At 49.3% G+C, this 25,296-nt stretch overlaps 1 protein-coding gene across 1 annotated transcript in view; it reads left to right on the forward strand.

The window, feature by feature from the left end:
* ALK (ALK receptor tyrosine kinase) overlaps nucleotides 1-25,296 on the forward strand; it is a 685,772-nt gene that overhangs the window by 623,621 nt on the left and 36,855 nt on the right. Inside the window, exons 12-15 of the mRNA XM_087436965.1 lie at nucleotides 6,084-6,246; nucleotides 16,737-16,887; nucleotides 22,944-23,075; nucleotides 23,849-23,993. Of these exons, the coding sequence (XP_087293091.1) occupies nucleotides 6,084-6,246; nucleotides 16,737-16,887; nucleotides 22,944-23,075; nucleotides 23,849-23,993 (591 nt within the window). The remainder of the gene's footprint in view (nucleotides 1-6,083; nucleotides 6,247-16,736; nucleotides 16,888-22,943; nucleotides 23,076-23,848; nucleotides 23,994-25,296) is intronic.

The following is a 25,296-nucleotide window of genomic DNA, read 5'->3' on the forward strand; positions in this document are numbered from 1 at the left end:
CATCTCTTTATAAATACTGTATATTCCAACTAATAAATAAGAAAAAAAAGATATAATTTGAATATCATTATTTTGCCGTTCTCGATAAATGGACCTAGGCCTTAAGCTTCAACAACTGCTAACATCAACAAAAGAAAGCAATAATCATATATTGATCAGATATCTAGAAGGGGACACTGCTGCATTGTTTAAAGAGTTGAGACAGATGGTAGAACATGTTTTAACCTCGCAATGGCTACAACATATTATTTTCATTTCACCCTAATAAGGAGAACAATTTATTAATTTTCATCATGTACTCAAAAAAAGGGTTACTTTTTCCAATTTATAACAAAGAATGGCGTCATATACATTTAGGGATGGGATGATTGTATTTACTTGGATTTTGGTCATGATTTTATTTAACGGGATCTCTGATGGCCATCAAAATGGTTCAATACGCCACAGCTCCCGTAAAGTTCAGCTCAGTCAATAGATATGGATAAAATTCAATTCCAGGGATCAGAATCAAAAAGGTACAAAAGATTCACGTAAGCCATTGAGTTTTTTCTGTGGTACAACCCCATAGGCCTTCAGTATGAGGCAGATCCTTATTATTGTGATTAATAGCGATAGTTGAGAACTTATTTTCCTTTGTATCACGCTTTATTTCTTTGCATTCAATTGAGCAGATGAGATGGCTTAGCAACAGTAATAAAACCAGTATAATCACTGTCTAGCCTATTTTTTTTTAGCATTGTGCTATATATTACTAATTGATTTGTTTCTTCTTGGAGGGTGCTGCAATATACTTAAAATGAAACCCACTGCTTAATGGACTTTTCTTCACTGAGCTGTCTATAAGCAATCACTATTTTGATGTTTGTGGATCCTTTATACAATTTAGATGTGAATGAGTATTAAGCTAGGTTTCCAGTGTGTGGTATAAGAACAAGAGAAAGCAGATCTTTTTGTTTTTTTTCTTTCATAAATGAGTTTTAATACAATAGTTTTTTAAGTAGGAGAGGAGGAAAGAGCCAGGATTCCTCCCTCTCCTGCCTCCAATCCAGACTCCTCCTTGGGGGACATTTGATCCTCCTACAGCTCCACAGAACCTCAGGGACCAGTGTAGACTCTCAGCTGGGGAAATATGAGGACGCTTGTACTCTCGGGTTGGCAGTTTAGCATCAAACCCACCTCACTGCGGGTCTCACTGTGACCTTGATCTTCTTTTCAAAAGCCAAGGTTTTGCCTTGTGGCCAATGACCCACTCCCTCTCTCTTATATCTCTGCTTCCTGACCTCATAAACATTCCAGTTACTGGATTTCCCTTTTGACACCTCCTGGCTCCCCATGGCCTCTGGGGACCAGAGTCCTGAGGCTAGCATCTGCTTTCCCTGGCTTGTGCCCTACAGCCCACACTCTGCTAGGCTGAACTACTGTGGGTGCCACTGTGGGACTTGCTGGGGCTGAGGTCCACCTACCATGGTACCCTGACCAGACTCGCACCTGTTCCCTCATGGTGGCCTGCCTACTCTCTGGGCCTGACTTTAAATGAGCCCTAGGCTCATGGATTTAAAAGGAAAAAAAAAACCCCAGACTCACAGGAAGGTTCCATGCAGATTTCCTGGTGATCCTGGCACCTTTTCAAGCTTTGAACCTCGGCTCAGAAGATCTGTGTTTAATTCCTGGCTTGACCAATTACCCACTCAGAACTGCAGGCTGGTCACTCGGCTTCTCTGAACTTGAATTTGCTGGTTTTTAAAGGGGATACCTTCAGGACTGAGACGCATTTTCACAGGCACTGGATGTATATATGAAAGCACAGTGCCTGACTCATATTAAGTGCACAATAAATATTGAGAGGCTGCTCCCTTAGTGGGTGGAATTTACCTCTCAGGTGTCTGAGTTTAGGGCTCCCCACTCCACCCAGAAGGAAGCATAAGACAACTCAGGAAACGAATAGCTTCTACCTGGGGATCAAAGCTCACTTTGGCTTCTCCTGCCCTCTGGAACCACTGTGGCTAATTCTCTTGCCTCCCAGGTACTGAACCTGACTGCTTTGATCTACAAAGTTGTGCGCAATGCCTTCTACCCCAGATACTTCTGAAAATCAGCCTAGCCTTTGCCTTTCCTATCGTGGTTCTAACTCTACCTGCCTTAGCTTAGAGCTGATCTCATGCCTACTAGGCCTGAAGTCCTGCCAGACCCTTTCTGCTCCCAGGGTCCCCTGTTCCCAGATGCCTCCTGTAGGGCCTTCCTAGGCCCACAACAATTCAAGTCTCAGGGCAATAGCCCACCTCTCAGGTAAGGATCTGGAAATTATTATAATCTGTTCCCAGCAAGCCTCAGCCCAGTGCTCAGCTGAGGGAGGCCAACACTGTGTTGGGCACCTTCAGAGGGACACTAGAAATAAGGCAGAATAGCGATTGTCCCCTTACACAAATCTACAGGAATCCACAGTTCTGGTGACGTCATCTCAAAAAAACAGATTCTAGCATTAAAGAAGCTTCTGAGAAGGATATGAGATTAGGGGCTCATGCAGGAACAATCTAAAAAGGTTGGAAGTCTTCAGGGCAGAAAGCTGGGAAGGGCTTGATCACCACTGCAGAATCCTTGGACTGAGGAGGAACCCCCAATTTTGGTTCCTTCCCCAATGCTGATTTACTCAGAAAAGTCAGTTCCCTTCTCTAGAATGTTCTTTCTTCATCTGGACAACAAAGTAGGTGGGACTAGTTCACAAATCTAGTTGATTCTGGGAAGGTTTTTATATAATTCGTATATTGCACCCACCCCCACCTCAAACTAGGATCTACTGAATCTGAATCTCTAAGGTCCTAGAATCTGTATTCTTAAAGGTCCTCTGAAGGTTTGGGAAACAGAGAATTCAGTGATCTCCAAGGCCCCATCTTGCCATGACATTCTGTGATGTCTATGAGATTCCAGGGAGAGTGAACAGAGAACCAATAGGATGAACAAGACAAGCCTACACACATAATAAAAAGGACAGACTTTGCACAATGGGCAATAAACTCAGAAACCTCCGACCCCCAAGAGGTGGTGCTGGTGGGAAACATAAATTGATTCCAAACAACTCTGGGCAGATTTATGAGGGTCATCCGAGGGAGTAGGGAGGATCACCATGTCTCAAAGGCTGCTGGGAGCAACAGAATTCTGGCTGGACAAATCACGGGTCTGACCTGGGATGGCAAATCCTCTGTTCCCATGGAATCCACTTTAGAAAGATTCCCTCTCTGGACCTTTCCATCAGAAATTGTTGAAAATAAAAACAAAATTTTGTGCATAGAAACCACCTAAGACTAATATATGTCCACTGAGTTGGGAAAATACTGGTCCCTTTATTGAGAAACAGCCCTAGAGTCCCTCCTTTGTGGAATGAGAACATAAATCTTGAGATTGGGGTGTCTCTGCTTCTGATGATCAGAAATTGAACAGGAAGTTACACACTTTCTTAACTATATTCATTATGCATCTCTAATGTCAAATGTTATTCTAAGCACTTTGCTTAGGTCATTATCTACTACATTATTATCTCCACTTGTTCAGATTAAGAAACCGAGGCTCAGAGAGGGTATATAATTTACCTGAGGTCACGCAGCTAGTCAGGGGCAAATCTAGGATGAGAAAAGTTGACCCACCTGGATCCAAAGCTCATGACCCTCTTCCTACCTCACCAAATGCCCCACCTGGCCAAGAAGTAGAAGCTCAGCATGTCTGGGAATGTCTCAGAACTTTCAGAACAATGTTAACCTGGGCTGAAGGTGAGATGCTCAAGTAGGATGCCAAGCCCATACCTTTAGCTCTCTTTCTCTCCCTTATTTTGAGAAAAATAAAATGTATATATATGTGTGTGTGTGTGTGTGTGCGTGTGTGTGTGTGTGTGTGTGTGCATGTATATACATATTTTTTTCTTTCATTTCCAGGACTAAATTAACTAAATAAACTCTTATATTGCTGCCCCCAAACCCAAGCTGCTTGATGTAGGCACAGACTGGACCTGAAGAATAGGCTTCAAGGAGCTAGAGATCACGGGAAGAGTGGATTTTTCAACTCCCATTCTGAGTTCTTCTTTTTCTCCCTGCCCCAATCCTCATCCCCAACTCAATGAGTTTAAATTCCTAGGTCCTGCTGACAAGGGATCTGTTTCACAGAAACTCCCCTGGCCACATTTCCCGTTGTCAGGAGCAGCACATCTTGGGGGTAGGCAGGAGTCATTGACACAACTCAGATTTTTAGAATTTTGGGCTTTATAATGACCTTTCATACCCCTTGCTTGCTTTAATCCTCATGCAAATCCAGCCCCTATTACACATGAAGGAACTCTATCAAGGTTCTACAACCAATAAGCAATGAGGCTGCACCCAAACCCAGGTGTTCCTGCTGATTTCAAAGCCCGTGTCCTTTCCCTTTCACCTCTGGCACAGCCCACACATATGATGTGGGCACTGGAGAGGGTTACAGGCAACAGGCCAAAACAGCTCTGTTACAGTGCCTTCAGTAAAAAGTCAGTCCTCTGAATTAACAGGTTAACTCTTTGTAGTACAAATAGATCAGAAAATTAACAGTCAGCAATTCACACCGAAGAGGAATGGATTCATCACCTTCTTGCCCTTGAAATGACCTTCAGAAACCAAATAGAAATCAAGCTCTTCATTTGGAAAAAGCCTAGAAAAGTGTTGAGTACTCAGTGTTGAGTAGCTGTATGTCTTGGGACCCCAACTAGAACTTCAGCCTCCTGAGCTCGGGGCCAGGACAGTGTCACGGAAGCCCATCACAACTGGCCCAGTTTTCAGAGTATCAAAACTGCCCAGCATAATTTCAATCTGATGGCTTATAATTAGCAACTGTCTTTCATACTTGCATCATCAAATTAGTTGAAAGTCTTCAAAACATTTCACTTTAACATTTTAATGAACAAAGCTATGTACACCCAAATTAATTTTTCCATTATTTTCTGTAGATAGAATTCGACTTAATCTCTTTAAAGAGAAATAATTTCTGCAATCTTATAATGAGATTTTTGTATCTTAAGTAAAAGTAATTTATCAAGAACACATTTTTTTAAAGTTTTTGCAGGTTGTAAAAATGTTAGAATTCTGGCCAGCATGAAATCGGACAACTCCCCAAGGTCTAGCCTGGCTCAAAGAAAGTTTGAAAGGAAATGGCCCAGCGGTGATGGAGGGATGGGGTGTGCAGAGTGTTCCTGAGGCACCCGCAGAGGGCCACCTAAGGACATTGGGTGCTCTGGGTGAGGGCAGAGCACCAGGAAGTGGCGGCAGGAAAGCCAAGACGAATGTGAGCTGCTTCCCCATTTTTTACATTCTCTGTTATGCAGGGAGCCTGAAAGCTGCTTTCATTGTGTTTCAAACCCTAATGGTGGTGAATACAGAGGCTGAGCCCTGTTGAGGGCCTAACAGATAGACAAAGACTTGAGCCAGGAGTACAAGGCTTCCTGCTCCCACTACTGTCCTGGGGCCCTGGGCCAATGCAGGGTCATGGAGCTAACTCTGTGTCCAGTTTACTCTTTTGATCTTCCCCAAGCTAAGAGGATCCTATATGCAGATGTCAAACCTTTGGGAGCAGATTAAATGCAGTCACGATAGCACAGATTGAATGCCTGTTGTTTGCCCAGCACTGCACTGGACACCATGAGAAACCAGGAGAGGGCCCAGCTGCTGCCTGTGTCTGTCCCACTGGAAAGAGGTCATCTCTGCCTCCTCAGAACTCTCACAGTGCAGTGTTAGCCATCCATCCTAGGGCTTTTGTTTCACTGCCCTGCATTACAGTTGGTTGCATCTTTGTTGATCTCCCATAGTGCTCTGTGAGCTTCTTAAAGCCAGGATCCAAGTCTGCTCCATCTATGTCTTTCCCTTCATATCTGATCCAGGGCCCAGCACATAGTAGATTCTCAACCGAAGTTTCCAGTTTGAATGACTCTTTGGTTTTTCTTGCCCCAACCTTGGTGCCATCTTGGAACATGGGTTTGGGGCCATGGAGCAAATGGCTCAGAAGCAGCCCAGGGAGGCCCATGATGGAGGGATAGCCAGGCCAAGTGAGTGACTGCCTTTCCTCTTATGCCGTAGTTCACTGGCTCTTCACCACATGCGGGGCCAGCGGGCCCCACGGCCCTACACAGGCCCAGTGCAACAACGCCTACCGAAACTCCAACCTGAGCGTGGTGGTAGGAAGCGAGGGCCCCCTGAAGGGCATCCAGACCTGGAAGGTTCCAGCCACTGACACCTACAGGTGTGTATGAAGGAGGGGGAGGCTGGGGGGCAGATCCACCCTCCTGAAGAGGACTGGGGTCCTGCCTGTGGGTGCATGCCCCCGGTGTGCCTGGCAAGCCAAGGCTCAAAGGTCATGGACTCTGGCCCATAGTGGGATGTAAGGGATGCAGATGGGGAGATTTGGGATAATGGAATATGGTAACAAAGGAAGATGTGTCCTCTGTCCTCAAGGAGCCCACAGACTATTTGTGGAGATAATATGCATGCATGAGCTTTCTTCAGAACATTGTTTGTCTTTATCATTAATAATTATAGTTATAGTGGGCTGTTCTTTGAATATTACTTGATGCTGTCCCAACGAGTCAGTGCATGTAAAAATGTTTGGGAGGGGCTGGCCCCGTGGCGTAGTGGTTAAGTGCGCGCGCTCCGCTGCTGGCGGCCCGGGTTCAGGTCCCGGGCGCGCACCGACGCACCGCTTGTCAGGCCATGCTGTGGAGGCCTCCCATATAAAGTGGAGGAAGATAGGCACAGATGTTAGCCCAGGGCCAGTCTTCCTCAGCAAAAATGAGGAGGATTGGCACGGATGTTAGCTCAGGGCTGATCTTCCTCACAAAAAAAAAAATGTTTGGGAAACAAAAGTATGACATGAAAGGTGATGTTCTTATCCTTGAGCCTCTTTTCCTGAGCCTTCGCTGTTCACAAGTAAAGCAACTGTTCTTGCACTCTTGTCCCATGGCCAACCCCAACCGTGCAGTATTCCACTAGAGCAAGGAGGGAGGCCCAACTCCACTGGGCCACTTAGCTAAGCGAAGCTCATGGCAAGGCTTAGACCACTGCTTCTCAGCCTTGAGCCGGCATCGGAATGACTGGGGGGCTGGTCAAAAGACAGATTGCTGGCCCCACTCGCAGAGCATCTGGTTTTATAGGTCTGGAGTGGGGTCTGAAAACATGAATTTCTAACAAGTTCCCGGATGCTGCTGATGCAGCCCCTGAGAACCACAGAGTTCCATCAAACCGTTGACTGTAATCCTCCTGCTGCTTGATGGCGTGGGCAAGGCCATTTGTCCTCATGTGACAAATGAGGAAACTGAGGTCCAGAGTGTCAGGATCCTCCCCATGTCCCACAGTCCAGAAATCGCCTGCAGCCCTAGTCTTCTGAGGTGCAGCCTTGCTGCGGCTCCTGCCACTACACAAGGCCAGGCTGTTTAAACAGGAAGCATCGTAATTATGCTCTTGCTGGTGTGAATGCCCCCTGGAGGCAGAACACAGTGGGGAGTGAGCTCTCCTCCCCCTCCCGCAACCCCCAGCCCCCAGCACATCCTCAGCCCCCTGGGAGGGAAAGGGGCTTCTCCAGTTGCTCTGTTTTCTGTGCAGTCCCACCCCTGGGACCTCAGCGTAAATGTGTTTCGGGGAGAGCCCTAAGTGCTTTTTAAATGACATTCTGGGCAGGAGTGCAGTAACAAGGTTTGGCTGCAATCAGATTAGCTGCTCTAGGTCCCACACATCCCCAGTAAATGGCTGAAGACACCCGGCCACCCCTGGCCCCACCACACTGAGCAGGCCAGGCCTCCCTTCCTGCCTGGGTCATCCACTGATGCACTGTCCCAGAGAGAAGGGAATGAATGTTTGCTGGGACCCGCCAGGTATTTCTCCTTCTGGCAGTGAGGTAGATCTCATGACTTGTTATTACTGATAGTCCCTTGTCTCCATATGAGGAAACTGGAGTCAGAGAAGCTTAACAGCTGATCTAAGGCCACTCAATCAGTGACAGAGCTGGAATGTGCACCCAGGGCCCTCTGGCTCAAAGTCTGCATGTTCTTTCCACTAAAACCCACACCTGGACTCTGAGAGGCATGCAGGAGACAGGATGAATGGGAAAGGGGGGGTGGGCATAGGAAGCATGCACTATCCACCTCCAGGAAGCCTCTGGAAATGAAAGCCTGGGAGGAGAGGCCCCACCACCTGAAGGGATAGCGGCCAGCCCAGCCCTCGGTGCAGATCCCCATATGTAAAAACAAAGTGAAGAAGAAAGAGGAGCTGTAAGGCAGACAGAGACGTCAACAGCAAACCCCAAGACCCGTTGTCCTATCCCTGCCCAGGGCAACTCCCAAGCCAGCCTGGCTAGAAGTCCCTTGCTGCCTCTCCCACAAAGATGGATAAACAGGAGACGCCACATATGGGGGTCCTCTTGGGCTACATTCCCCCTGAGACAGTGTGAATCAGACCCACTTCCAAACTCGAGCAGGTTCTGTAGCTCTTGAGGCTCTGTTTCCCCATCTGTACAAGGGGGCTGGGGGTTTGCTAACACCTGCCCAGCTGGTTGCGAAAGTCATGTACAAGTTCCTCGCACAATGCTGTGCGTGCTGCGTGCTCCCTGGCCTGTGGGCAGAGAAATCAGCTAGAGCAACCACAGTGTCAGGCAGCAGGCAGCGGCCAGACAGCATTTCAGGAGCAGATTGATTCCACGGACAGTAGTTCCTAACTTCTCTGCTTCCGAGGACTTTTTTCTGACTTCCTCAAATGGGCCCCATGATTTGAAAGATTTTGCCTGCCAAACTGCACTTATTAAATAATAATTAATTCATTTTCCCATTTTTTATTAATCACAGCCATATCTAAGTCTAGCCAGGTTTCTGATCTGCGTGAATTGCCACAGTATTGCCACACTGCATTGATATAATCCCAGCCCAAATGGGAGAACTGTTTCCATTTCTCTCTTTGGAATGTTGACACTAGCTGGCAGCCCCCAGCATTGCCTGGTGAATGCTCATTGGAAACATACACAACGAGCCATTTTTCTGTTGAATCAGGACACTTTGAGGTGTCCAAATTGGTAATGGGGACATTTTGATCTCCAAGACTCTGTTGAACTGGCCTGAGATAGCACCATATCAAAATGGAAGAAGCAAAACCGAGAAACATTAGGTTTGGGTTTTTGTTGTTTTTGTCGAGTCCTTGTTTTTTAACCCAATAAAGGCTGTAACAGATATTCCTGACCTCACCTTATGCTTCACCCTGGGTGAAGCCCAGGGCTTGGGCAATAATGTCTACTGGTCACATAACTTCGTTTTCAAAGAAGCAGACCATTTAACGATTTGCTTTTTAGACCACATCAAAATGTCCCCAAGTCGGAATATCTGTGTTGTCAGGTGGCCTTGTTCTGAAAGACATTTTCTCCATATTAACTAATTCTTATTTAGCAAGTGCAGTTCATCTAGTGAGATAAACATGGGGCACACTAGAGGACGTGAGAAAAAGGTGCTTGGAAACCGAAAGGTTGGGAGCATTTCTTAGGGAATCCATCTATTCCTGGAAGAGTGTGAGCACTCAGCTAGTGCTGTCCGGCTGCTGCAGAGGCCTGGCACTATTAGTGCTCCAGCTGACTTCTACCTGCTGGTCAGAGAGGTGAAGGAAAGGGATCTCACACTTATCAAGCACCTACTGTATGCCAAGATGAGGCCATCATTGCCTGGGGCTTCCTCAGAGATGCGTACAGGTGAAAGCACCCCCACTCTTAACTGATCATTTATCCTGGGCCCATCTCCCACCCTCTACTGCTTTGCCCACCACCACAAAGGAAGAGGCCCAGAAAGAGAGAAAGGAAGGAGAGGCTGGGGAGAAGGGGACCGCAGGCTGGGGTGGGTATTCAGGGGCAACACCTAAATCCCCCCTCCCCGCCTCTTTCCTGGGCTTCTCCTTCCCCTGGATTCACCATTTCCTCTGTGAAAACAGGAGAAGTGAGGCAGTCACTCTGTTCAAGTACCTATGTCCTGGTGTCCAGGTCTGCTCCCCTTCTGCTTTGCAAATCTCAGTGGGCCACATTTCGCATCTGTTAGGACACAGCCTGACACAAAGTATATAAAGGTGAACAGGATCCACTCTCTGCCCAAGAGGAGCCCCAGCCAATGGGGTGGTGGATGTAAGAACGAAGCATTTCAGTGTGAGGTAGAGAGTCCTAAAGTGGAGGTTTACACAAGGCACTGCTGTCAGAGGCCAGGGGAAAGGACCAACTCATGAATGTCTTCCACAGAGACAGAGACCTGAGTTAAGTCTTGGAGGCGATGGAGTTGTCTACAAAGAAGAGAGGCGGGCCTTCCTGGTGGAAGGAGCACCAGGGGCAAATCCTGGCTGGTGGGAGCAGAGGCAGGACCTGGCCCTGGGGCTGGAGCCTCCCTTCCCAAATGCCTTTAGCTCCCTCTGGTGATGGCAGGAGAGTGGTCATGAGAGAAACAAGCCTGGAGGCAGGGAGAGCAGAGGGAAGGCTGCTGCGGTCACCCAGGCAAGAGTCAGAAAGGGCTAAACCAGGGCAGGGGAAACATGGTTTGAGGGGAGGGGCAGGGCCAAGAAGTGTTGGGGAGGTAGAATCAGCATGATTGGAGGATTGGGGAGGAGGCAATGCCCAGAATGACAGCCATGCCTGAGGGGCTGAGGAAGCCAGGACAATGAGTGACAGCTGCCATCTCAAGGAGCTTGATTGAGAAGGACAGATGGGGATTAGGCTAATGGCGAGAGGGGCACCTGATTAAGGGAGATTTCTGGGTCATGGTTCTGAGTGATGACGTCTGGAGTGTGCCATGGGGGTGGGTGGCTGAAGTAGAGCACAAAAAGAGCATGGATTGTGGGGTATGTGCTGGGGTGGGCGAGATCCTCAGCCTCACCATAAAATAGAGATAGCTGCTGACAGAGCCCAGCTCCCAGGACTGCTGGGCATTTAGTGCGATTCTGTGGGTGACGGAATCCACACTCAGTAGATGTCGGGAGCCATCTCTCACTCTTCCTGACTTCTCCTCTTCATCCATCTCTCTCTCCTTTCAGCCTGCCTTCCATCCTTCCTTCCTTCCTTCTTTCCTTCCTTCCTACCTCTCTAGGACTCAGCATCCTTTCCAGCCCTGAGTCCTCACCTCTTTTCCCACATACACACACACACATGCAGATCATCTATAAAAACATTTGTCAAGCACAGCCCACAACTCCTGTTGGCATTCTCTCATGGTTCACTTGTTCCTCAGACATTACGTACAAGAGGCCCCAAATCCCAGCTGGAGCCAGCAAATCCTGCCAGCTGACCTGGGCTACAGCTGTTCCTGATGGTCTCTATCACTGCCACTCCTTTCCTCACCTGGCTCCAGGGACCAGAGTGTGCAGCTGGATGACACCATCATTCAACCCAATCCACAAAGAGCCGTGGGGATCCTACTGTGTGCTGGCTGCTGAACCATGGGGCTCCTACTGTGTGCTGGGCACTGAGCCATTGATTTCCTACTGTGTGCCAGGCTCTGAGTAGGTGCCACAGGACTTGCAGAGGGGACTGAGAATCTGGAGCCTCACAGTCTTTGGAAAGACCACAGCACGGAAAAGTTAAATAACAGTGCACAATGCCAGTGACGTTCTAGACAATTGTAGAAGAGAGTCACAAGACATGATTAATTGCCAAAGTAATTGTGCAGATAGCCATCACTGTGAAGAGCACGGAGCAGGGAAAGTCAGAGGCGTGGGTGATTGTGCAAAGATCAATGGGCTGCAGGCAGAATGGAGTTGGGTCCAACTTCTGCCACCAACATAGCATGTGACCTTGAAAGTGTGCTTTCGCCCCCCTACAGTGGCCCCATCTGTAGAGGGAGGGGTTGTAGAGAGAGGTCACCGAGATCTCCTCCGGCTCTGATATTCCCAGGTGCTTAGGGCTGTTCTGGTCAAGAAGGTTGTAGGGAAGAAGTGGACGATGAGCCTTGCTCTTTGGTGCAATCGCCAATGCAATGCAATTGGTGCCCAAGAATGGAACTTGGGCAGCAAGGAGCACATGCCTCCACAACTGGCCCTTCACTGCTGACCCCCAGAGGTGTCTCCTGGTGGCTCAGATGCCTCATCTGCATAATACGACTGTACATCTGAACAGAAATTTCCAATGACCAAGCCCTGTACACACTCACACATCTCCTGTGCTCACAATAACCCTGTCCGGTAGGATCTTACTAACGTGATTTCACAGAGGAGGAAACAGAGGATCGGAGGAGGGAAAGAGACTAGCCCAAGTCCCACTGGGAATTAGAGGCAGAGCCCAGAGTGGGGTGCAGGGGAGAAATGAGGTGCGTCATGCTTCTCCAAGTGGAGTCGGCTCCCTCCCTCCCCTCTACCGCCCCCCAGCATCCTCTCGGAGGTGTGGGGCCAACACTGCCGTTGTGCTGCACACCAGCTGTGCTCTCATTTCATGATCCAGCAGGCAGCCACTTTGATTTGCTGCTAATTCTTTGTTTAAAAAAGATTCACAACTCAATTACATCAGGTAACAATAGCTCACAGTCAATAATACAAAACGCAAACCCAATAAACATCCATTCTGACCAGGGGACATGGATTTAGAAGAGGAAAAACAAAAAAAATTACAGCATCAGCTCGTTGAGAACAGTATCTTATAATTTCCAGTAAATTGGAATCACTGCGTGTCATTTTCCCCATTTGAGTGGCAGGTATATTAATTTGTTGTCATTCATCAACTACCAAAAATAAATTGTTTACGAGGGGTGGAGAGAAAGCTTCAGAGCTTCAGGCTGTGGTTATTATTCTGGCACGAGTTTGTCTAACATGATTCATATGGTTCCAGCGTCTTCAGAAGTGCCAAGGCTGGCCTGTGCTCCCACTGGCTCCTTATAGAGGTGGGTCGTGGGTGAAACTGAGCAGCCTTGACTCCAGGTCCCCTCGGCCACACCCTGCTCCACCTCTTGTCCTGCTCTCTAGAAATCAGAGCCTCATTCACTCACCCCTTTCTGCCTCCCAGAAGTCACCCCTGGGAGAGGAGTGGACAGGCTCACCCCCCAGGGTACGTCAGGACAGCAGCGACTATTTGTTGCTCCCTGGGTACCCTCCAGGTGCTGAATTAGGTCCCTTATAGACATTATCTCATTTAATTCTCACAACAACCTTCAAGGTAGGTATTATTATCCCCCTTTTATAGGTGGGGAAAATGGAGCTCAGAGAGGGTAAATAACCTACCCAAGGTCACACAGCTAATGAGGAACACTGGCAGGGCCAGGCCCAGGAGAGGTCAGCAAGGTGCCTCGGACACAAAATTTAAGGAGGCACTGGCTCTCAGGGTGAGAGCCCTGAGTACTGGGTCGGCCCATGAGAGGGAGGTGCCTCACCCCACCCCTGGCCCTGAGTAACAGAGCTTGAATTTGGATCCCGGTCTCTCTGCATTCAAGCCCATGCTTTTTTCACTGTGGCACAGCCCACTCCAGAGATCAGCCTTGTAGTAGGAGCAACTAGAAGCTTCCAAAGGAGTGAAGCTCTATGGTGGGATGTGAGGTCTCAGAGGGCTGGTAAGGCAGGCCTATTTCCCCACACTAGTTCAGGCAGGCAGTTGCCTGCCCCCCGTGACTTGAAGCCAGTCCCTAGTCCAGGCTGGAAACACGACCATCATACGGGAAAGGAAAATCCAGCTGCTGAGGCCTGGTTGTCAAGCTCCACCGTCTACTCTGGAATCTATACAGCTGAGTCCTACCTTTTACTTGGCATCTGTTTGCAGTCTTTTCAAATACACTGCTTATCCCCGTGAGGGCAGGGTCCTTGTCCTCCTTTCTTTTCTTGGTAGGGGAAGCGGAGGCTCCAAGAGGTAACCACGTTGCCCCAAGTCACACAGCCAGCAGAGCACCCAGTGTATGACTCAGAGCTCGGGCTCTTTCCAGCCCACCTCATGGCCAACAACTAGGTCAAGACCTAGGTGGGGCTGGCGTTCAGATTTGGCTGGGGCAGGAGAAGTAGGAAAGAAGACTTAGGGAGGAAAAAACGAGTCAAGAACAAACTTCTAAAATATAATGATTTGTCTAAATTTAAACATGTGAAAGAGTTCAGAATGATTCATAATGCATGCAGATTGATGCAGATGACTATGCAAATGATGCAAAAAGGGATGAGAAGGGTACCGCTTACCTCTCAGCCGTAAGCTGGAGTGGGTAGGAAAGGACTCCGTCTCGGGCAGCAGTTTTCCAAGCAAACCACAGCTTCAGGTTGAAAAGACTTTCTCATGCAACCTGACAAAGCCCCAGAAACCCGAGCCATGAGCAGGACAGAGGGGGGCCCATCCACATTGCTATCTCTTGACTCCACACAGACAGTCTGGACCCCCACTGCTCTCACCACCCCCTGCCCCAGGCTTCTGTTCTCGGAGCTAAATCTGCTTGCTTTCCTTTCACCAATAAGCCTTCCTTTTTCCTCAGCCTTTTAATTGTCCTTATCACCTTCTCCATTTCTCATGGATCAGGAGCAAGGGTTTGGCTGAGGGGCTGAGGGAATTAGGATGGACAGTAGCTTCTTAGACCACCCTCACTGTGCGGCCATGTAAGCCTCACAGCAGCATATCAGAGAGGAAATGGCCTCTATGAGGGGAAATGTGGGGGGTTTGGACCAGCTGATCAGCTGCCACTGGTCAGCTGTGTGGCCTCAGATGAGTTACTTAATCCCTCTGAGCCTCAGATTCCTCATCTGTCAAATGAGACTACTAACATCTCCTGTTTATGGCTGTTGGGGGATGTCACGTGCATTCATGCCTGGCACGTTGTAGGATGCTCAGGAATTGGCCCCCACTTCCCTCTGCAGACCTATAACCCCTGCCTCCCCACTTCAGCCACCTGCTGCAGTCAGACATACCACGGGCTTTCCTGCCTCTTCACTTCCGTTCACCAAAACCTGACTCCTACCCTCCATCTCTTCCTGCTTGTCTGAGAGTCCTACCCATCCATCATCTCCACCTTAAAACCAACTTCAAACCTCCACCCCTACCCCCGCAACCAACCAAGACCTGCAGCGTGCCACTGCCTCTGACGCCTGTCACAGTCATCTGTCTCCCTCCTGGGCCCTGAGCACCTGATGGCCCTGACTTTGTGCAGAGATTTGCCCCTTTCTCAGAGCTTTCGCCCCATTATCTCCTTTTGATGTTGAACCTCCCTATTACCCTGTGAGTTCCGAAAAGAAGATAGGGTTCCTTTTTGACTAGGAAGAAGCTGGGACTCTGAGAGGACACACAGCTAGGAAATGGTCCACTCTGATCATGGAACCCCAGATCCCTTTGGTCCCTCCACCTTGCCTCCCCAATGTAGCCCTTATGATGAGATTTCTCTTTGCATAACTATGACTATCTCCCCACTTTCTTTGTAAGCCCCTTGAGGGCCTGGAGCCCATCTCAGATCTCCTCTTACGCACACAGCTTTATGCCACACCTGGCTTGCAGTGGGCTCTGATCAGTGCCTGGCAGGGCGATGGGCACCAGACTCTCCTTTGCCCTCCAAGGAGACCTCAGCTTCTCACCTGCTGCATTAGCAATCAGCCAGCCCTCCAGGCTTGTCTCTGCAGAATGGGCCTGAGCTCCGCCTTAGGAGAGCCCCCAGGAGGCCCCTCGCACATTTGGAACATGGGATATTTTCTAGAATTATAGGTGGAAAAGCCACGTGTGTGCACATGAGCAAAGCCGCCTTACATCTCTTTCGGGAAGCTTTTCGTGAAGGACATTGGATCTGAATGCGTGGGGACATGAAAACCTCCCGAGTCCCTTTCCCTGTCAGCTGGTCTCCGGGGAGGCATTTGTAGCTGGTCCCCTCGCTCTCTTCAAGACATGCAGCTCTTCTGACACGGTCCACCAGTTGAATTCTTTTTTTCCCATCCATGCTTGACTTCATCTCAACAACCTAAGAGGCAGCAGAAATAATCCCATGTCCCCACACTCTGTTTTTATTTTCGTCATGATTTGTTGTTTGTTGTCTGCACGCATATTGCTCCCGAAGGAGTTACTGGCGGGATGGGAATAAACAGTCGGTGCTCACAAACACCACTCTCCTCAATCATTCCATGTGGGACCACCTTGTGTCTAGACCTCGTGGGGAGACTTTAAAACTCTGTACCAAGGCAATCACTGCTACTTCCACCATTGATAATCATCATCATCATAAATACTTATTGAGTGCTTATCATGTGCCAGGCACAGTACTAACACTACGTGTCTTAATTCTTTTAATCCTCACAACACACATGGGCTAGAAGGTAGGTTCTCTTATAATCCCCATTTTACAGATGTGGAACAGAGAAGTTAAGTTACTTGTCTAAAGTCACATGAGTCCTTTGATCTTGGACAGGGAGAGAAATCCATAATGGGAAATCCCAGGTATCCAGGGCACCAGCACCCCAACACCCCACATTAATGCAGGCTCTCCCTGTCCTCCCTCTCTCTCTTTCTCTCTCTCCAAGCCCCCCAGTCTTCTCCCTCTTTCTCTCTTGCACCCATTACTAGTTCTTTACCTTCCTAGCTCTGTGAATGGGGCAATTCCCTGGCCCTCTCTAGATCTGCCTGTCCTCTCCTGACAGTGGAGAGAGGAGCCCTCCCTGCTGACCTCATGGGCGGATGTGGGTGAGAACCCTCAGGACTGGGACGGTGGTGCACTTGGCCCACTAGAAGCTGCTGGGTTGGCAAGAAGGGGGTTGGTCTTCACACCAGGGAAGGATCCCATGTGCTTTGTCCCATTGCAGCATCTCGGGCTATGGAGCCGCCGGCGGGAAAGGCGGGAAGAACACCATGATGCGGTCCCACGGCGTGTCTGTGCTGGGCATCTTCAACCTGGAGAAGGACGACACACTGTACATCCTGGTCGGGCAACAGGGGGAAGACGCCTGCCCCAGCGTAAGTGCCCAGAGCAGGGGTTTCTCCTCCACACTCACTAGGACCCAAGCAGGCCCCTCAGAGGGCACCAAGGCTGGACACACTCCCTCTGGGAGCTCACGTTCACAGATGGCAGGACTTGCCCCTTGCCGCTCCCTTTCCAGGGCCATTTGGGTGCATGGGAAAGCGGGTGGTGTGGCTGTTGGGATTTCACATCCCCACAGGGACCAAGGCTGAGGCATGAGTTTCATGAGCAACCCTTAAAACTGAAGAACTGAATCCTACTTGAATGGGCAAATGGTTGTTCTCAGCAGAAGTAGGAGTTGAAGCCCACTTCCTAAACTTTCTTGCTAGGGCACCGTTGTCTTCAGCCATATTATAACCAGGAAAGCACCAGGTTAAACATTTCTTGTTCAGCTCAAAATCACAGACTCATAGCCACATATATGTACATAAATGAGTAGAAAAAGTTCTGAAAGATACAGATAACAGTGGTTGCTTCGAGGAGGGGACTGGGGTTGAGGGGACTTTGTCAGTAATGTCTGATATTGTTACAAAGAGAATGGATTCATATATTATTTGTTATTTGTGTGATTAAAAATAAAAATAAAAAAAATTGGAAAGCACCGACTCAGAGCTGGAAGACCATGTAGTGCACTTCCCCCATTTTACAGATGAGAAAAGGGAGACCACTGAGGTGAAGGGACTTGTCCAAAGTAGCTCGGAGCGCAGCACAGAGAAGGGACTCTGGCTCCTGTTTTTGCTGACCCACACTTGCTTGGGCCTCAGTTTCTATAGCCTTTTTCCCTTTTTCACCTACAGCCCATCACTTGACAAGCCAGACTGCCATTCTCTGCAGCCCCAGAGACAGCCTGTCATTCTGGTTCCTGACCCCACTGGGGTGTCCAGCTGTCAAAGAGGGACAGCTCCAACAGCAGGACTTAAGAAAGCTGTTAGTGGTCTAAAATTACCAGGAGAAGGAGACAGTGAAGACTAGTAAAGCATAGCCATGCAAACTCCCAGCACCCCAGTTGTTTGCCTCTTGCCTATGTCTGGGGGAGGCAGGACCCTGGCCGTGCTGGCTGTCCTGGAGGAACTCGGCACCTGCAAGATGTGTCTCCTCACTGGGCCAGGCCCTACCCTCACCTGAAGCCCAGTTTCTGGCCTGGTGGGCAGGGCCTGGGAAGGGAGCTGGTTCTAGTGCCCAGGACCCAGGGCTTCTTCTCCAGGAAATTATTTGAGAGCAGCTTTGGAAGACAGATGTGGGAACAAAGGCTATTGAGAAAGCATTTCAGTTCCACAAAATTAACTCAGGGCTCCTAAGAGCTAGGCCCCAGGCTGGGAGCTAGGAGTAAAGCACAGCGATCCCCCACCCCCACTTTACAGGGTTAAAACAAAGCAACAGGAGTAAGCTAGGCAGGTGCAGCCTTGTGCGTGAGAACTGTCTGGACTCCAACTTTTATTTAGCAGCTATAATCAGGACTTTCCAACCTGATATAATATATTAAGTCATTAAATTACAGGCTACTGTAATTTTCACAGGAATTTATTGAGTGCTAATGTAATTCTTTCATCTAAGCGGAAAGATTGCATTGAGTTCTGCAAGGGACTTTGACTTGATTGGATTGTAATCAGTTATGTCTTTTCACAGGACTGCATCCTTTTTTTTATTTTTAATTCAATTGTAATCTACTTGTTCCTCTGGGTTGTTGCAATTTATCATTTGATTAATCAACCTACTTGCTCTCAAACTTTGTCGATGCGCAGGGAGAGTGCCAAGGAAGCTGATTCTCAGCCAGGGACCGAGGGCGGCCCTCTCTGCTGGTCGGGCCGGGCATAGCATGGGCCCGGGGGGGAAAGTAATTGGTCTTCTGGGTTGCTCCACACCTCCACACCCCAGGAGTCACTGTGAGAGGGAGAAAGAAAGGCCATTTACAGGCACCACCTCAATCTGCACTCCTCCCTCCGCAGAAGAATGATATCTAGAGAGGATCCTCTATAGAATGAAACAGACCCTAAGAATTAAACTGCAGAATTTGGCAGCTTTGCTGGTTCAACTGCACATCTGTGTGCAATCGCTATTCCTTTGTGCCTGGCCACTCCTGAGACCAGAATGGGCTCCAGCTGCTGGAAACCCCACACACATCCCCCTCAGCCCACTTCTCCAGTTCCTTCCTAGCCTCATCTGGTGGCATGACTCAGGGGCTTCTCAACATCAGCACTAGCGACATTTTGGAGCAGATAATTCTTTGTGATGGGGCTGTCCTGTGCACTGTAGGCTGTTTAGCAGCATCCCTGGCCTCTGCCCACCAGATGCCAGTAGCATCCTCCAATAATGACAATCAAAAATGCATCCAGACATTTCCAAATATCTCCAAGGGAGCAAAATCACTGGTCTGATTGTTAAATCTCACCATTACCATCACTCACAATGGAAAATTGTGAGGGGCCAGACCACACCCAGCCAGCTCCCAACTCATTCAAATGTATTCAGCAAATATTAATTGAGTCCCTACTATGTGGCAGTCACTGTTCTAAGAACTTGGGATACATCCATGGACAGAAGATCTTTGCTTTCAAGGAGCTTCCATTCATGCTGGGGGAGGAGGGATGGGCAGACAATAACTAGGAAACATAAATTAATCAGAACATCCAAAAGTGAAAGTGTCTGGGGAATAGAAGCAGGGTAAAGGGAGTCAAGTGTGCGCGGCAGGCTGTAATTTTAAATAAGGTGGTCACGGGAAGCCTGTTGAAGAAATGACAGCTGAGCAGAGCCCTGACAGAGGTGAAGGGTTGAACCAGGAGTCTGGGGACTCCAGCAGAGCAGAGGCCAAGTCCCTGAGGTGGGAGCGAGCCTAGTGTACTCAAGAACAGCCAGGATGACTGGAGGGAGCAAGAGAGTAGGTGAGAGATGAGGTCAGAAGTAATGGGGACCAGATCGGGCCATCATAAGGACATATTTAAGCCATAGGAGCGTTTTGAGCCAAAAGGTAAGAATAGTGACCTGATTCGATTTGCATATTAAAAGGCTCACTCTGGCTGCAATGGGGAGAATAGACCCCATAGTCTCAAGGGAAGAGTCAGGGCAATGAATTCAATGGCTATTGCATTAATCTAGACAAGAGAGGATGGTGGCTTGGGCCAGGATGGTAACAGTGGAGGTGGTGAAAAGTGGTTGAATTCTGGCCACATTTGGAATGTAAAATCCGAAAAGATTTGTGTCCGATTTGATGAGGAACTGAGAGAAGAAAGGGTCAAGGATGACTCCAAGAATTGTGCCTGAGCCACTGGAAGGAGGGAGCTGCCGTCACCTGAGTTGGGGAATGCCGCAGGTTTGGGGGCTGATCAGGAGTTTAGTGTGGGCCATGCTGACTTGTAGAGGTCTGGTAGACAGCCAAGTGGGGACTTCAGTAGACAACGGGAGATGTGCTGCTGGAGTTCAGGAGAGGAGTCTAGAGTGGAGATACTAATTTGAGAGAAACCAGCATAAAGTTGAGACAGGATGACAGGATGAGATTGCCTAGGGAGCGTTACAGATTGAGAAGAAGACCAAAGACTGAGCCCTGGGGGCCCCCAACATTTAGAGGATAGAGAAAAGAAGAGGAACCAGAAGGAGGCTGAGGAGGAGGAGCCCGGGAGGTAGGAGGAGATTCCAGAGGGTGTGGCCTTCTGGAAGTGAGGTAAAGAAAGTATATCACGGAGAAGTGATCAATTCTGCCAAAAGCTGCTGCTGGGCCCACCGAGATGCAGACTGAGAATCATTCTCTGCCCCTCACCTGATTTAAAGGAGACACGGGAGCAGGGGCAGCAGGAGATGGGTGCGAGTCCGGGCTCTAGTTAGAGGAAAGGCCATCCTCCAGCCCGACTGCTTCCTCCTCCCCGCTTCGGCAATCTCCAGGCATCTTCAGATTCTGTTCAGGGGGCCGGCCCTGTGGCTTGGTGGTTAAGTGCACGCGCTGCGATGCTGGCGGCCCGGGTTCGGATCCCGGGTGCGCATCGAGGCACCACTTCTCTGTCCAGCCTGAGGCCGAGTCCCACATACAGCAACTAGAAGGATGTGCAGCTGTGACATACAACTATCTACTGGGGCTTTGGGGGCAAAAAATAAAAATAAAATCTTTAAAAAAAAAAAAAAAAGATTCTGTTCAGGGAAAAGGGCATCCCCAAGGGATGGGGGCCCCACTGCTGCTGGGCAGAGGAGAGGAGGAGAGGGAGCAGGTCTGAGGGGATGGATCATCTTAGCACCACTGGTTCAGACTGGCAGCTCCCCGATTTACAGAGAAGGAGGCAGACCCAGGCAGGTGAGGTGCCTCACCAAAGTGGTCGGGCAAATCTCCCGCAGAGCCAGTCAAGAAGCCAGACTGGACCCTGTATTCTGGGCTCTACTTTTCCCAGCTGACAGCCCACATTTCTGTCCCCTGCCCCAGGGCTCAGCCCTCAGGGCAAGCCCCTTGCACCTCATGCCCTCCCCAGGCAACAGTTAGCAGGGTTTCCTTCCAGCAGTGCCACCCCGCTACCCCCAGCCCTGGTCCGCACTGCACATACACAGGAGGAATGTCAGCTCTCTATAATAGCAATTCAGAGCCTTCCACCCACACTAAATCCACTCTAAGAAATATCAAATTATTTCCATCATTAAATCCGAAATGCCATAAAACAAATTGCATCTCGGCTATTTATCTGGAAATTTCTCTAGTACTCATTGCTTGCACCCCTGAGTGTATTAGCATAAGGAGTGGCTTGAGATGAATTGCCATGTCCACTGGCTGGTTACACAGCAGCATTCGATGGAAATTTGATGTTTTATTGGCCTTTTTTCTATTAAGTGAAAGAAAAGTCATTTTCCTCTGAGGTCAGGCTGATGGAGAGTTCATCTTAGCTGCTGTGGCCAACAAGCAGGGTGGCTGTTCTTGAACACTGCCTTCTTTATTCAAAGATTCCAGGATACTGTGTCACAGGATTTTCCAGCACATCCCCAGGGATTCCCAGATGCCTGGCCCCACACCAGGACCACATGTGGGCCCAGAAGCGAATCCAAATAAAATAACAGCGGTCATTTACTCAGTCCCTAACACATGTGAGACACTACCCTAGACTCCTTCCTGTACTATTCATGACCTACAGTGTCTTTATCTTTGTCCTGTACTGCATCTCAGAGAGATCGAGCGCCTCCTCCACAGCTGTCCTGGGGTGTCTGTTATTTCCAGAGTTCACACCCTGTCCTCCATGGTGCACGCAGAGAGCTCTCTTTAGGGCTGTGCCAGGGCATTTCTGGAGGCAACAAATGGGACGTTCGCTGGGAGGAATGAGATGTCCCAAATAGAAAAATGATTTTCCCAAAGATGAGCTGGGAAGAAGATCCGAGTCTGGCCTCCCGCTTCTTTTTTCTCTTCCCATGAGGCTTCAGAACTGTAATTTCTCACAATACCTCAATGGCTCCCCACTGCCTAAAGAATGAAGACAAAGAATGAACTCTTTGTCTGATGGTATTCAAGGCCTCTGGCCGTAATCTGACTGTCCAGTTTAGTTCCGTCTACCCACAACCATTTACACTCCCTCCAGCCCTATCTCACCTTTCTCACCCCCTCTTGAGAGTCCAAAGGATCCTAACAGGTCCTCTGAGACCATGTCTCTGTCCTAAGATGGACTTTTCTGAGCCAGAGTCTCCTTGTGCTTTTCCCCAAATACTCCACTCACCTCCTTCCCTCTGGGCTCATGGTGTTCTCTCCCGCTGGAATGACCTAACTTTCCCCCATTCTCTGTGTTTAAAAATCTCCCTATCCTTCAAGGCCCAATTAAATGCCACTTCCTGCAGGCAGTCCTCCCTGGCCACCAATCAGCAACAAAGGCTCGCTCTCCCTCCCTCAACTTCCCACATATTTTTCCATCGAAGCTACCCTGTGGTCCTTCTCCAAAGCTGCCAAGAGTGATGGTTATCTGTGTATATTTTTTGTCTCCTCAACTTAACTGTAAGCTACTGGAGAGGTTGCCAGACTCTATCTTTAAGTGTGGAAGATCTATCTCCTGGGAAGTAGAGAACCTTGGGCACAAACATGAGGTGCTTTTTGTTTCTACAGACAAACCGATTAATCCAGAAAGTCTGCATTGGAGAGAACAACGTGATAGAAGAAGAAATCCGCGTGAACAGAAGCGTGCACGAGTGGGCAGGAGGGGGCGGAGGAGGGGGCGGGGCCACCTACGTGTTTAAGGTAGGTTGGCTGTGCCAGCTCCCCAGGGGCGGTGACTTCTGGGCGTCATGGTGTGGGACCCTCACGACAGCCCGGGAAAAGAAATGCCTCAGGTGCTCTTAGTCCCATTTAAAGATGAGGAAACCGAGGCCCAGAGGGATTTAGAGTTCCCTGTCTGTCCAAGAAAGACAGGACTTTGCTTGCTGATTACCAGCCCGATTTCACCATGCAGGCCTTTGCCATGCCTGCTTCAGAACTCCAGAGGGTCCCCTGTGCCCTCTTCTGTCCTGAAGTGGAGTGTTCTGATGTTATCGCAACCAGGCAAAGGCTTCCTGATAGGTCCTCCCCCATGGACGGTGATGCTGAGGACTTAATCTTGAAGTGGTGGGGGTCAGAGCTAGAGACCCCTGAGAGTAGAGAGGAAGGAGAGAGCAGAGGGACCTGCTTGTAACCACCAGCACCCGACCTCTGAGGCTAGTCTGCTGAGCCTCAGGAAAGCCGGGTGTGAGCAGCCTCTGAGGTAGATCCCCGCCTCCGGGTATTCGTATATCTATTTCTATCTCTTGGTGCTCCTGTTTCTCTGATCGAACCCTGACTGATACGGGGGCTGGGTGGGGTGGGGGTGGGAAGATGATGGGCTGTTGTAACGTGAGTTCAGAGCCCTCAGAGTACCGAGGTGTCACCCACCGCCCCGCAAACGCTCAGATGTATTTCTACATTGAAACCAGGGCTCAGGGGTCTCCAGAGTGGAAGCCCAGCCCGGTTTCTCAATCTCTGAATGTCCCACCGAGCAGATGAAGGATGGCGTGCCAGTGCCCCTGATCATTGCAGCCGGCGGTGGCGGCAGGGCCTATGGGGCCAAGACAGACACGTTCCACCCAGAGAGGCTGGAGAATAACTCCTCGGTTCTGGGGCTCAACGGCAATTCTGGAGCCGCAGGTAAAGCACTGCAAGCCCGCCCTCTCCCAGAACATTCTCCCGGGACCGGGACTGGGTGAGCTTCAGCTCTGTCCGGGCGCCATCACACACCTGTGGGCATCATAGTCGCTGGTACTTGAGATGCTGGGAGCTCTAGATATTGGCACCAGTACCAAGGGAGCGAGGGCAGGCAGCAGCTTGGGCACCCGGAGGCCACTTTGCTGACATGGATGCAGACTTGCCGAAGGTCACTGGGAAAATGAGACAGGCAGCAGCATTCGGACGGCCAGCCCAATGCTCCCAGGATTCTACCAAAAGCAATTGGATGTGAGCAGGTGGAAGAAACCTGGGCAGAGTCAGGCCCCCCAGGCCCCTGTGGTTCATCCCTCCAGGCCCCGGGCTGCCAGCTCACACATCTCCTCACTGGAAAATCTTTCTGGAATCTCCACAGCTGTGCTCTCTGTTCTCATTGGTGAGAGCCAGCCACCCAGAAATAGAGGACAGATGTGAATTCTCTGATTCCTCTGAAGTCAGACATCTCTAAACAGAAGATACAATTCATTTTTATATTTTCTTTTCTCCACAATCAGACTGCAGGTGGAATTTTGAAGGCATTTAAGATTTGAAATTAATTAAAATAAATACTCAAACTTTCTCTTCAATCGAGAGATGGCTAGAGATAGAAGAAAGAGTAGAAACAGTTGTCGGTCCGTGGTGAGGAATTGCCTCCAGCAATATTTACAGCGCCCTTACCAGGTTCAGCATTTAGTGAATTACAGAGCACTTCCACATGTGCTTTTCAAAACAATCCTATAGGGTTTTCCAGAAAGATATTATTCCCATTTTACAGAAGAGTCAATAAACTCATAGAGATTGGGTGAATTTTTTTCTCAACTTGGCCAAACTCTTTTGTACTCAATCCATTTTTTAAAACTTTGTTGTTATTGATTTGTTGTTACTTTTATGTCCATTGTTTTCTTTTCCACACATTTGCCCAAAGGCTGCAAGATGGGGGTGGGGGTTAGAAACCACTTCAGCTGGGGACTGTGCAGGACGCAAGCGTGTGGTGGTGCAGGCAAGGGAGGGAGGGCACACGTGGTATCAGGCCCGTCTCAGCCCAACTTATTTTCTAAGCTCATGGCCCTGATGGCCTCCAGAGCCCACTTCTGGTCCCTAATGGAGCTGAGGGGCCTTCCCTCTGCCACATCACATCGGCCTTGACAGGCCCCCACCCCACCATCTGGCCGGCAGAAGGGAGGCCAGCCACCTCAAACTCAGGCGCAACAATCCAGCCCGGCCGCTTCCAAAGCTGACAAAAGTCCCC

Source organism: Ceratotherium simum, chromosome 11, assembly GCF_057802395.1.
Source record: "Ceratotherium simum simum isolate JZ-2026a chromosome 11, ASM5780239v1, whole genome shotgun sequence".
Lineage (NCBI taxonomy): Eukaryota > Metazoa > Chordata > Mammalia > Perissodactyla > Rhinocerotidae > Ceratotherium > Ceratotherium simum.